General features: G+C 33.9%; 1 protein-coding gene across 5 annotated transcripts in view; it reads right to left on the reverse strand.

The window, feature by feature from the left end:
• The window catches only part of RAPGEF6 (Rap guanine nucleotide exchange factor 6), a 228,136-nt gene that overhangs the window by 161,862 nt on the left and 51,480 nt on the right, over positions 1–14,794 (reverse strand). For all 5 annotated transcript variants that reach the window (XM_060093317.1, XM_060093318.1, XM_060093316.1 and 2 more), the window contains one exon: positions 8,060–8,129. In XM_060093317.1, the coding sequence (XP_059949300.1) occupies positions 8,060–8,129 (70 nt within the window). The remainder of the gene's footprint in view (positions 1–8,059; positions 8,130–14,794) is intronic.

Raw genomic sequence — 14,794 nt, forward strand, 5'->3', positions numbered from 1 at the left:
ATATGATCAATTTTTGTGAATGTGCATTGGACACCTGAGATGGTATAGTATAATGCTGTAGAATACAACATATATTCATAAAATCCACCTTAGTGTTTATTCTGTTTAGGTCTTCTATCTCATTTTTTGTCTACCTGATCTATTTTATACTAAGAACAGAGAATTATATTCTATTTTGTAGCATATTTCTGTCTCACTGAATCTCCTATAATTTTTGCTTTATACAGAGGGTTTCTGTGTAATGTGCTGCATAGAAATTCATGTGTTGTATCTTTACTGTAAATTGTGAGTTTTAGCATCCAAAAATATGCTCCCTTCTATGTACAGTTAATGCTTTTTGGATTGAATTCTACTTTGGTATTAAGATTACTGTATCTGCCCCCTTTTTATTTTCACTTGTTTAGTATACCATTGTCCACTGAATCATTTGATTCAGGAATCACAGAAGTGTCTCTTATAAACAGTATATAGTTGTTGGGTCTCCTTTTGTGAGCCAAATTGAGAATCTTTTCCTAATAATAGGTGGATAAAGCACATTCACATTTACTGGTATGACTAATATTTTCAGTCTCAATTCTGTGATAACATTTTATAATTATGTGTATTTTACTATACTTATTTCTCTAAGAAACATGTATTCTTTGTTTTTTAATTAAAAAAAAATTTTGTGGTACTTAGGAAGACCTGTATTTTTGTTTTAGTGATTACTTCTGTACTTAAACCGTTTAAATGCCCTTTGCCCTTGTATTCTTTTCCTTTTTCTCATACAATTTTTAAAAATTGAGATATAATTCACATACCATAAAGTTCACCCTTTTAAAGTATCCAATTCAGTGATTTTTGATATACTCACGAAGTTATACAGTCATTACCATTATCTATTCCACAACATTTTCAACATCCCAAAAAGGAACCTCATACCCACCCATTAGCAACTACTTTTTCTCTCTATGGATTTACCTGTTCTGAATATTTCATATGAACAGGATCATACAATATATGGCTTTGCTGTCTGGCTTCTTTTACTTAGAATAATGTTTCCAAGGTTCATCCATGTTGTAGCATGTATTGATATTTGATTCCTTTTTACCACAGAATAATATTGCATCATGTGCACATATAACATTTTGTCTATTCACTTATCAAGGTGATGAATATTTGGTTTTTTCCACTTTTTTAGATATTATAAATAATGCTATGAACACTAGTGTTCAAGATTTTATGTGAACAAATGTTTTCAATTCTCTTGGGTATATACTTGATGGGTCAGTGATAATTCTATTTTTAACTGTTTGAGGAGTTGTCAAACTATTCTGCAAAGTGGTTTCACCATTTTACATTTCTACCAGCAATGTATGAAGACTGATTTCTATACACCCTTGCCAATACCTGTTACTGTCCACCTGTCTTATTATTACCCTTCTACTATGTGTTGGCAAAGAATCTTCATTGGGCCTCTTGTGTTTCTACACATTTTGCTGGGTTTGCCAAGAATGAAAATCCTAACCACTCATTATGTGGGCCATTTCTCAGAGTTGTGTTTGTAGCAAGCAATCTTGAAGGATGAAGTAATGTTTCCTACTGGAAAAAGAAAAAGCCCGCTTACTATAAAAGCACCATATTTATTCATCAAGCTCAGTGTTTCTTAGTTGCAGTGCAAACCTACTATATGTGAGGCATCCACCTGGGCCATCCAGCATAACCTACACAAGACCTAGGGAACAAGGGGAACCTACAGAAATATGCTAATTATTATGCTGCTCACTATACCATGAGTAATGGAACTCTCTGTCTCTGACCCAAGACATGTTTTGGTCTCATGTCTTCTGCCAACATCCATGAAATAACTAGTAAACTGTTAGCTTTTAAATATAGTAAAATCAAATGTTAGACTGGATATTATCTAATTTAGCAGTTTTTATTGGTATTTTAACTCTCTTCCATTTTGTTTATGCAACAGACAAGGATCAGTAAGATTATTTTTTCCTATTTCACTCTCCCTTTTCCTTTTTTATTTGTATTATTTCTACTTTGTCACAACATATAACGTATGTCCAGTAGTCTTCCCCTCACATCCCTACCTTTGTTTTAGTCTTAGCAGTACATCCATGTATTTTAAATGCTCGTCTTCACTTCTTTTGCTGAGGTATTCCCAGTTATCTCTCAACTGGATAAAATAACCTCCAGGAGATTCCTTAAAAAACAGCTCAAGAGTACCTAATTCCCTAAAACTTACATACTGAAAGCTGTTTTTCCTCGACCTTGATATCTAACAGAATGTGGCTGAATATAAAAACTTTGGTTCATACTTTTTCTTGGAGTTTTTTTTTTTTAAATGCTGCTCCACTGTTGCCTTGTTTTGGCTGCCTCAGTGAAATTTAAAATGTCTGAACCAGTGCAGTTCTTTTGCCTTTAGAAGTTATGTAATGTTTTTGCTTGGAAGCATAAGGATTTTTTATCTTTCCCCAGTATCCAGTGGACCCTTTCAATGTATAGATGTGAATCTTTTTCAATTTCTGGAGAATTTTCTTTGCACATAGCTTTAAATATTAGTTCTTTTTCACTGATTTTTCTTTCTTGGGACTCTAAAATTATGAATGTTATCCCTCCATTGCCTGTCTTTAATTTCCACTATTTTCTCTGACACTTTTTCCAACTTTAAGACTGCACAGAACAATGTATAAGCTTAAGGTATACAACAGTGTTGATACATTTACGTATTACAAGATGATTACCACCATAGCTTTAGCTAACATCTCCATCACGTCACAGTTACCATTTTTGCAGTGAGATGGTTTAAGATCTGTTCTCTTAGCGACTTTCAAGTATGTAACACAGTAATTCTGACACTTTTACTTCATTCTTGTGTCATTTTCATTCACTTGGTTCTTTTCCTGCTTTTCTTCAATGCACCTTATTAAATTTTCATTTGACTCTATTCCCCCCCAGGGACCTTATAATTTATTTATTACTAAAATGTTTTTTTTCTTTGTTTTCCATTCCTTTACTAAGTTCATATTCTTTTTACTCCTTTTTTTGGGGGGGGGATTTTCTTTTCCTGGTTTTTAAATTACTGATTCTACATATTTGTTGTTTTTGTTTTTCAGTGTCCTCAACTGGTTGATTGAATGTATTTAACTCTGGAGTGTGGCCACACTCTTCATCTGCATGATGGTTTTTCTGGGGTGGGGAGGAATTTTTTTCTCATAATTTTCATTTTCTTTTATTTTTATAATACCTATGGATTTCTCAAGTTCCCCTTTTTACCTTTTTGTGGTATTACGATTTCTTACAAAACTCCTAGTTTAACAGCACCTTTTTTGCCAAATACTTTGAAGTCCACATGTTTTAAGATACTTTTTTCTTTTTGTTTTGCTAGTGGAAGGAGAGGTTTTAAGACTTTGATTTTGTGTTCACTTTGGCTTTTAGGCACCTAAAACTTACCCATGTGCTGCTTCTTCACCACTTAAATGCCAAAGAGAGCTTGTTTCCTTTTTACCTTTTATATTAACCCTGAAGCTACACATTTAGATGACTACTCTGAAAATTATTCATAATATTAAAATACTTCACTGTAGTCTCTGTTCTGATCTATCATATGCATACGTACACACACATATTTATTTTATTTTATTTATTTATTTATTTATTTATTTTGCGGTACGCAGGCCTCTCACTGCTGTGGCCTCTCCCGTTGTGGAGCACAGGCTCTGGACGCACAGGCTCAGCAGCCATGGCTCACGGGCCCAGCCGCTCCGCGGCTTGTGGGATCTTCCTGGACCGGGGCACAAACCCGTGTCCCCTGCATCGGCAAGCGGACTCTCAACCACTGCTCCACCAGGGAAGCCCCACACATATTTAATTTTAAACTTAGCATGGAATTAGTCTTTCCAACAGTACAGGTCAGTACAGGTCAACCCTAGGTCCATTTGCTAGCTTCCATTTTCTGTGTTTTCTACAGATCTGCTTGGTTGGCCTTTGCTCATCACAAACCCTTGATGAGGGTTGGGAGTAGAGATGGACTGTGAGAAATAACATGCTGGGAAATGGTGATTTCTCTCTTTTTATTTACAATTATTTTCAAGTTTGAGTATCCTCTGTCTTCAAGTTATGCAGTGAGCATGGTTTGTGTATAGATTTCTTATACCCTTCTTGTAGTTCTACACTGTTTCTAGAGGAAATATTGGGAGACAGGTAGTTAAGTGGTTACCACTGTCTTCAGCTACCCAGAAGAAGAAAGATTTAAAAGTTTAATTAAAACAATGAACTAATCAAATTCTATAAAGCAATACAGATTTTAAAAGTTCAATAATCTTGTCATGGGAAGGTCTTTCTAATAAGCATGACTTCAAAAAGTTGTAAGAGGAAAAAAACTCAACAGATTTAAAAAAATTATAACTGACATAAAATTTACTTCAGACTAAAGTTAAAAAATGATATACAGCTTTTATAACAAAAGGGTTCATTTACCTAGTAATAAAAAGCTCTCATGAACAAATAAGGAATAATCCAAGTAGAAAAATGGGCAAGAGACACGGATAATAATAAGAAATATAAACCCTCCATAAAGCATATGAGAACATGCACAGGTAACTTAAAACGAGATTTCATTATAATGTGTCAGATTAAGATGACTAACCTATCAGGTGATGAGCAAGGTGTTTAGAAACAGGTGTTCCCAATCACCAGCGGTTACTCAAATTTGTAGAAATACATACGTAATAAAAGTATTTGATAGAACTTATCAAAATAGTAAACATTACTTATAAACATGTATACTTGGACCAAGCATTTTTATGAATTCTAAATAATTTCACCTAAAAAATACACTTAAGTATCAAAGATTTATGCTATTACAAAATGTTCAGTACAATTTTGTATTTCAAAGGATGTAATAATAGTGAAAAAAAATCAAGATTCATCAATATGGTGGAATAAAAACAAAATCCTCAGAAACTTCAGGAACAAAAATCTTAAAATTATTTTAGATTATTTTCTCCTATAACTCATAAAGCATTTTTAACTATGCTGATCATCAATAAAATACTGTTTTGGAATTTTAAAATTACCAATCATAAATATATACACTTGATGTGATTATTTGGGGTGATTTAAAAAATTTTGTATATACACATACTTTTTTTTCCAAAACATTTGGGTATAAATTGAAGACAGAGTGATTCTTGACCCTAAAATATGTCAACATGTATTTCCTAAGAACAAGAATTTTGTCTTACATAACCCCACTACAATAATCAAAATCAGTAAATTCAGTATTATCTAAACCACAGTCCATGTTCAAATTTCACCAACTGTGCCAACATTATCATTTATAGTTACTCCCCTCTCCTGCCTCCAAGATTTAATGCAAGATAAAAAGCATTGTATTTAGTTATATCTCTTTTTTTTCTCCTTTAGTATGAAACAGTTCCTCAGTCTTTCTGTGATGTTTCTTGACACTGGGATATTTAAAGAGTATAGGACCTCAATTTTTAGAATATCTTCCATTTGGTTTGTCAGCTATTTACTACTGATCAGCTGCAGGCAGGCATTTCTGGCAGGAATATATCTCAGAGGTGACGTTCTGTCCTCCTCAGTGCATCATATCAGGAGTAGTGTATCACTTTATGCCTATATTGATGGTGGTAGCAATAATTCTTGTTATAGTGGTTTCCTCCATGTTTCCCCACCAGAAATTTGGTAATTTTTCCTTTCATAAATGATTTGTGGGGAGATACAATGAGACTACGTAAGTATCCTGTTTCTCAACGAACATTAGTCACAAGTTTTGGCATTCATCAACAATTTTCTAACTTGATCATTCCTTCTAGACTTACTAGTTGGCATTTAACTATCAGGAAGAACTCTTCCTTTTCATTCACTCATATCATTAGAAATTAACAAATTCTTTATTATACAGTAGGGTACCATCAATCACTATACATTTTTATTTGGATTCTCAAACTATCCCAGCATTTGGCCAATGGGAGTCCCTTCAATCTGGTTCCTCTGTCCTTTTGCCAGGTCCCTATAATTCTCTGAATATTTCCTTACTTTATAAGGTAGGTGATGGAAGTATTTCATATTTTGACAGAGGAAGGTTTTAAGTGGCATACATTTGTAATATCAATAAATTGTACACTTAAAATATGTGTATATGTGTATGTTAATACTCTAGCTAGTAGTGCTTTCTACATTGTTATGAGCAAGTAATTTTAAAACTGTCTTAGGTGTAAGTAAATGTTTTGATGATGATGGAAACCAAGTTTCTCACTGTTAGTGAAAGGAGGTACAAATAAGCAAAATGAGAAAAACAGAATAAACTCTAGATTTTAAACACAGGTACACAGAAACAAAGAAATAAATACAGAGGTGTATATATGTGTGTATGTATGTGTATACATACACTCACACATATATTTTCTAGCTCTGTTCAGTGAAAGGCCCTACAAGCAATGAAGCACCTGGAGCAATGAAAACAGCTGGCTGCCAGATCTTGGTTTCTAAATACTGCTTTAGAAACAGAAAAGGCTAACTCCCGGTTTGGGGCGAGAAAAGTACAACTCCTCCCTTTAATCTAAGAGGAAGATTAATTTAATTGTTAATAAATTTAGTAATTAACTTAATATCTTAAACTGTACACTTAAAAATGGCTAAAATGGTAAATTTCATGTTAAGTGTATTTTACCACAATAAAACAAGACAAAAAAAATGTACAAGGTGGATGGAGCTTAATCCACATATAATTTATAGTCCACCCTCTGTATTCATAGATTCAACCAACCACAGACTGTGTAGTACTGTAGTATTTACTACTGAAAAATATCTGAATGTAAGTGTACTGAGCAGTTCAAATTCATGTTGTTTAAGGGTCAACTGTATATGAGAACACTATGGCAAAAGCACTATTTTTTCCCATAAAGTATGAGAAATATAAAATACATCAACTGACAAATAACTGAGAAAACAGTACTGCCTGAGGCAGTTTTCTTGCCATGTCCCTCAATGCATTTATTTAGAGGAAAGGGTTCTGAGACCTTAACAGATATGCCATGTATACCAACACTTAAAGAAAATAAATGTAAAACAATACATAGTCTAAGCCTTGAACAAACTTGAAAACAAATAACATTCACTGAATATTTACTATGCAGAGAGCACTCTGCAATACTATAGAAGACACAAACAGAACAAGAAATAATCTTTGCCTTTTAGGAGCTTAAAATCCAGTGGTTTATATGAAATTTAGGACACTAAGCTCACGATAACGTAGATGACCCAGTTTAGGGAAGAGAAAACAGAATCTACCTGAAGATGTCAATCTGACTGTAACACCATGAAATGGAAAAGTGGTTTAGTTTTGAGCCCTCATATTAAAAGACTTCATTAAGAATTCAACCTCGTTTCTCAAGTTTAAATCAAATCAGATGACATGATCATTTACATGAGATGCTAGTAGGACAAAGAGTCCATTCAGTATTAACTATTTTCTAGTAAGGTCATCTCAGAACAAGGCAAAAGGGTGCTGTGTTCTGGATTCTTCAAATGGTAAGGAAAAAAAGTCTTATTTACTATATTTACATCAACTACCTAGCTTTCTCAGGAAAAAGTAAAGAATTATTCCTTAAATACACTCTTAAAGTAAAACTATTAAGATCTAAACCATTTCTTACTTGGATATAACTGTATCTCTTTTTTTTTTACCTCTTTCCCTCAAGTCCAGGGTACAGAACAAGGATGCTCAAAGATTATTAACTAAATTGAATAGGAAAATCAGGATCCCCTTTCAGAGCTCTTATTTAAAATTTCTGATAGAAGTAGTAAAAGAAATTACTAAATTTGCAACATTTTATATATAATTGCATCCATTTCAAGGATCAGAAAAAACTTTAAAGTGGATGAAAATGTATCGAACTTGGTATATAGTTTGATGCTACTTAGTAAAATATTTAAAAAGTCACAGTAATGGAACCTCCTTGAGTGTTTAAAAGCCTACTACATTTAAAGTTGAAAATGAAGCATATCAAATAACAATTTCAGTATTCTTTAAAATTCTTACCACAATCATTTCTGAAGGCTCTAATACAAGACAATCACATCCTCTTTTTCCTCCAAACTGCTTACCAAAACTATAAAAACAGAAAAATAATTTCTTTAGCAAAGGTTATAAATAAAATGCATCAATATAGAAAAAATGAACCAAAAAAACCTATATGTCAACCAAGAAATTCTGATCTTATCAGGCACACTAATAAGATTTTTTTAAAAAACAAAACAAAAACTTCCTTTTACTTGCCAAGATATATATGTGGTCTCAATACACAGTTGTGTGATAATTATTTTTAAAATTCTGCCTGTAACTAGTCTCTAAAACTGATTATAAAAGATATCTGCCTAATCTCAAATTTTGAACATCTATTAATATGTGCTGAATTCAGGTAAAACCACACTTACTAAAGAGTGAAGCCACAATTATGGAATATTTTTAAAAAGTAAATTTTTGAGAGTGATATTAGATAACAGATAGAAAAAAAACTTTAAAAATACTTACACTTGAATATACTAAAAAATGTAGTGAGATATAGAAGTGGTTTATTTTTAAAAAACAGTGTTGGAGGGCTTCCCTGGTGGCACAGTGGTTGAGAGTCCGCCTGCCGATGCAGGGGACACGGGTTCCTGCCCCGGTCCGGGAAGATCCCACATGCCGCGGGGCGGCTGGGCCCGTGAGCCACGGCCGCTGAGCCTGCGCGTCCGGAGCCTGTGCTCCACAACGGGAGAGGCCACAGCAGTGAGAGGTCCGCATACCGCAAAAAAAAAAAAATCAGTGTTGGAGCCACTGGCTAGCTCTTTGGAAAAAATTAAAACTGCAGTAGTACTAAAAGAAAATTTGAGTACTTTTATGTTATTTGTCTGAGAGAAAGATTTCTAAGCAAATCAAAAAAGAAAGCACTCATAAAGGAAAAAATTGATGTTTTCATTTTAAAAGACAAACTGAATTTTTTAAAAGGTGGGATATGAAAAAAATACTAGAGACACAGAAGGTCAACATACTTAATACGCAGAGTGTACATAAAAGAAATTATAAAAGCACTCTAAAATATTACAAAATGGAAATTAAGTACCATGGCTAATTATAAAATATATTAATATTATTACAAAAATAATTTTAAAATTCCAATAACACAAGCAAAACTAAAAAAAAATAAACTTAATAAAGAAATACAGAAGTCATTTATAAAAAACAACTACACAATTTTATTGATGGACTGAAAACAGGGCTTAATAAAAAGTGATAAAACATACACTTACAAAGAAACTCAATATTATAAAAATGTCAATTCTCCACAAAGTATAAGGTTACATACAAATATTAGTTTATAGCCAAATCCTAATCAAAATCCAAATGAACTTACTTTTGAACATAACAAAAAAGTCACTGCTGTTTTTTCTTAAGCAGTAGCCTGTATTATTTTTGTATTTTCCCCAAAATATTCCTACCTCATCTAATACATAAAACAATGAAAAGGAAACTTGCAAAAGTTTGCTTTCATTCAAGATGGAATAACAGGGACTGGCCACAACTAGAGAAAGCCCGCGCACAGCAACGAAAACCCAACGCAGTCAAAAACAAATAAATAAATAAATAATCGTGAGTGGCTTCAGACAGTGTCAACTTGATATGTCCATTATAAAGTTTCCTCTCAATTTTCCATCTATTAGTTTTCGCATCCATTTTTGATCAGTGACTAGACCTAAAGTGTTATTAGGGGCTACTGGAAAAGGTATTTTATAATTCTAATTATTCCTACTGAATTTTTTTAACATCTTTATTGGAGTATAATTGTTTTACAATGGTGTATTAGTTTCTGCTGTACAACAAAGTGAATCAGCTATACATATACATATATCCCCATATCTCCTCCCTCTTGCGTCCCCCTCCCACCCTCCCTATCCCACCTCTCTAAGTGGCCAAAGCACCGATCTGCTCTCCCTGTGCTATGCAGCTGCTTCCCACTAGCTATCTATTATACATTTGGTAGTGTATATATGTCCATGCCACTCTCTCACTTTGCCCCAGCTTACCCTTCCCCCTCCTCATGTCCTCAAGTCCATTCTCTACGTCTGTGTCTTTATTCCTGTCCTGCTCCTAGGTTCTTCAGAACCATTTTTTTTTATTCCATATATATGTGTTAGCATACAGTATGGAGGTTCCTTAAAAAACTAAAAATAGAACTACCATATGACCCAGAAATCCCACTATTGGGCATATACCTAGAGAAAACCATAATTCAAAAAGAGTCGTGTACCACAATGTTCACTGCAGCACTATTTACAATAGCCAGGACATGGAAGCAACCTAAGTGTCAATCAACAGACAGATGGATAAAGAAGATGTGGCACATATATACAATGGAATATTACTCAGCCATAAAAAGAAGTGAAATTGGGTTATTTGCAGTGAGATGGATGGACCTAGAGCCTGTCATATAAGTGAAGTCAGAAACAGAAAAACAAATACTATATTCCTACTGAATTTATCAGCTAGAGTACCGATATAAAGAAACACTCCCTTGTGCACCACAACTAGAGCCTGTGCGCCACAACCACTGAGCCCTCGCACCTCAACTAGAGAAACCCGTGTGCCGCAACTAAGACCCGAAGCAGCCAATAAATAAATAAATATTAAAAAAAAAAGAAAGAAACACACTCCCTCATCAACTATTTGAGTTCCTGGTACAATAATTTACACAAGAAAGGCATGAGAAAAGCTGCAATGGAGATGACATGATTGTATATTAAGTAAATTCTATACATTCTGTTTTTAGGGAATTCCCTGGCAGTCCAGTGGTTAGGACTTGGTGCTTTCACTGATGTGGCCTGGGTTGATCCCTGGTCAGGGAACTAAGATCCTGCAAGCAGCATGGCGTGGCCAAAATGAAACAAAATAAAGTATTAAAAGGAAAGAAATAAGTGAATTTACCAAGATTGAAGGATACAAGCTTAATATCCAAAAGTTAACCCTTTTACTGTATGTTAGCAATGAACAATCTGAAATCTTTTAATTCCATCAAAGGCAGAATAAAAACACAGAAAACTTGAGATAAATTTACCAAAACGTGCATAAGACCTGTACAAAACTAAAACACTATAAAACATTGCCAAGAAAATTAAAGATGTCCCAAATAAAATAAGATATATCCTGTTTATGGATTGAAATATTCTACAAATTCAATATAATCAACAAGTTGCCTTAGAGAAATTGACACGATGATTCTATTTACATAAAAATGTAAAAGACCTAAAATAGCTAAACCAATTCTGGAAAACAAGAACAAAGGTGGAATATTTTATATTTCAAGATATACTTTTATAAAGCTAGAATACTCAAGATAGTATGGCATCAGATTAACTTATAGATAAATAAAACAGGAGAGGAAACAAAATCAGACCCATATATATAAATTCAACTGATTTTTTGAAAAAAGTGCCAAGGTAATTCAATGGGGGAAAAGATATTATTTTCTATAAATGGTGATGAAACAACCAGATATCAATACAGAAAAAAAGATCTTAACACCATAAACAAAAATTAGAAATGGATCAGAGAATATAAATGAAACAATGGAAATTATAAAATTCTCATCGCAACAGACTTTTTGTACATGTCCTAGACAAGGGTTAGGAAGCTTCCTTCCACATATCTAATATTTTAAAAATTTTATCATGAATGGGTTTTGGGTTTTATCAATCTGTTTTTCTGTTTACTGAAAAGATCATGTAGTTTTTGCCTATTTTCTTTACTAATGGAGAATACTGCATTAATTGTTTTATGGATGTTAAAATTCCTTGCACTCCTAGGATAAACCCAACTTGGTCACAATGTCTAATACTTTTAATATATTCCTGGATTTGATTTGCTGTTATTTTGTTAATGATTTCTGCATGTATATTCAGGAGAAATAACAATTTGCAGTTTTCTTATGATACTACATCATCAGGACAATACTATACTCATAAAAGAGATCGAAAATGTTCTTTCTTCCCCTATTTCTTCATTAAATATTTGAAAACACAAGCAGTAAAGCCATCTGGGCCTAGGCATTTCATTGTGGGAATATATATAATTATTAATTTATTTATTTTTTATAAGTATATTCAAAGTTTCTAATTCTTTTTGAGTGCATTTACAGTAATCTTTTTAAGATTTGCCCTATTTTTTGGTATACACTGGCTCATAAAATCCCCTAACAATACTTTCAATTTCTGTAGGATGGTAATATCCCTTCAATGCCTGATTTTAATAATCTGTGTCTTCTTTTTTAAAAGATCAGTCTAACGCAAGGTTTAACAATTTTGTTGATCTTTTCAAAGAACTAGCTTTTCATTTCATTAATCTCCCTCTACTGTTTTTCTGTTTTTTATTTCACTGATCTCCACTCAAACTTTACTTCTGTTCACTTTGAGTTTACTTTGTTATTCTTATTGTTAAGCTGGAAACTTAAGATGATTGAATTGAGACCATACGTTTCTCATAAAAGTGCTATAAATTTCCCTCTAGGTCCTTCAGTTGAATTCCATCAATTACGATGCATGTTCATCTTCATTCATTTCAAAATATTTTCTAATTTCTGTTGTCAACTCTTCCCCGACCTATGGGTCATTTGCAAAGGCACTGTTTCAATTCCCACATTCTACTCTGATATTTATAATTCAACTCCAACATACTCAGAGGACAAACTCTGTATGATTTAAATCCTTTTTAATTTACTGAGACTTGTTTTATGGCCTAGAATATGCTCTATGTTGGAGAATGATCTCTTAAGTCTAAAAAAAATTACGTATCAGATCAAAGTGGTTAATAATATTTAACTTTTATCTTTATTAATTTTTCAGTCTAGCAATTCTATCACTTACTGAGAGTAGAGTTTTCAAATCTCAGCCATAACTGTTGATATGATTATGCAATTTTTCTTTAGTCCATTGATATGATGGATTAATTGATTTTTGACTGTTGAACCAGCCTTGTATACCTGAGTTAAATCCCACTTGGTTACAGTGTGCAATTCTTTTTATTCATTTCTACCATATCTCATTCTGATTCTTATGTTTGATCTGTCTCTTCCAACTGTGTTTTTTGCCCTTCAGAAGTCCTTGTAATTTTTTCTTGCTAGTCAGACATGATGTACTGGATAAAAAGAATTGCTGTTATTAGGCCTTTAGTCATATGCCAGTAAGGTGTGAGGGAAGGGGAAGCATTTTATAGTTCTATGATTAGGTCTCATTCTTTTAGTGAGCCTTTGCTTGTGGATTGTGAACTTCACACGTTTCTCAGTTACTTTCCTTCTTTTAGGTGGGACAGGATTACTAGAGTGGGCTAGCGCTGAGTTACTTCCCTTTCTTTATACGAAAAGCTAGAGCCAACATGAGTTGGGTATTCCCTTTCTGCAGGTCTGTTAGGCTCTGCTGGAATAGTTTCTCCTAACAGCAGACATTCTTAAGAAGAACGCTGTGGCATATTTCAAAATGTTTCCTTTTACCTTCCCCCTGCCAGGAGCACATGGGCTTTTTCTCTGTTATTCACCATGAGAACCTGGCAGAGATCTGTGAGGTAAAACTCAAAGTGTGGAGATCCCTTCAATGACACTGTCTTCCTGGATTTTTTAACTCTCAGAGTAGTCCATACTGAGCTTCCAGCAGTTCATCAATTACAGTTCAATTGGGGCTTCCCTGGTGGCGCAATGGTTGAGAATCCGCCTGCCAATGCAGGGGACACGGGTTCGTGCCCTGGTCTGGGAAGATCCCACATGCCGCGGAGCGGCTGGGCCCGTGAGCCATGGCCACTGAGCCTGCGTGTCCGGAGCCTGTGCTCCACAACAGGAGAGCCCACAACAGTGAGAGGCCCGCGTACCGCAAAAACAAAACAAAACAAAACAAAAAACCAATTACAGTTCAATTTTCCCTACCCTGGCACTAGCTCCCTCAGAGATTGCTGCTTTAAATTTTGATTTTCTGTATTTGTCTGTCATTCTAATTTGGGGACAGCAGTTTGCCCTTGCTACCTCACTTACCTTATGGATCTAAGAAAGGTTACTGATTTTTCAGTTCAACTTTTTACTTGTTATTAGGACGGAGTGGTAATTTCCAAGATTCTTACATGGCCTAGTGGAAACTGGAAGTCCAGGAATATTTTGAATCTACAGATTAATTTGGGGAGACTTGCACTTAATAATATTTCATCTTCCAGTATATGAACATGGATTGTTTCTACATATATTTATATCTTCTTTAATTTCACATTTTTCATTGTACAGTAAGTCCTCTACGTACAAACCTTCAAGTTGTGAAATTTCAAAGATGGGAACATGGGTTTGCATGTCCAATCACATAAGTTAGTTTACATGCCTGGCATACACTGTCATGTGTGTGCATCCTCTACAAGTGGTTGTGCTTTTGTGTACTTTACTGTATAGTACTGTATAAAGTACAGTAGTACAGTATCTTTATTTCAAGCCCAGGATGTCCGGAAGTAGGCGTAAAAGCAGCGGTGATGTAGCTGGTACTGTACTATTATACTTTTCAAGGTACTGTACTGAAAATTAAAAATGTTTTATTTTTTGTTTTTTGTGTATTATTTGTGTGAAAAGTATTATAAACGTATTACAGTACAGTAAAATATAGCTGACTGTGTTAGTTGGGTACCTAGGCTAACTTTGTTGGACTTACAAACAAACTCTCAGAATGGAACTCGTTCGTATGTAGGAGACTTACTGTATAAGTTTTACACTTTATAAAA

The sequence above is a fragment of the Mesoplodon densirostris genome, chromosome 3 (genome assembly GCF_025265405.1).
Source record: "Mesoplodon densirostris isolate mMesDen1 chromosome 3, mMesDen1 primary haplotype, whole genome shotgun sequence".
Classification (NCBI taxonomy): domain Eukaryota; kingdom Metazoa; phylum Chordata; class Mammalia; order Artiodactyla; family Ziphiidae; genus Mesoplodon; species Mesoplodon densirostris.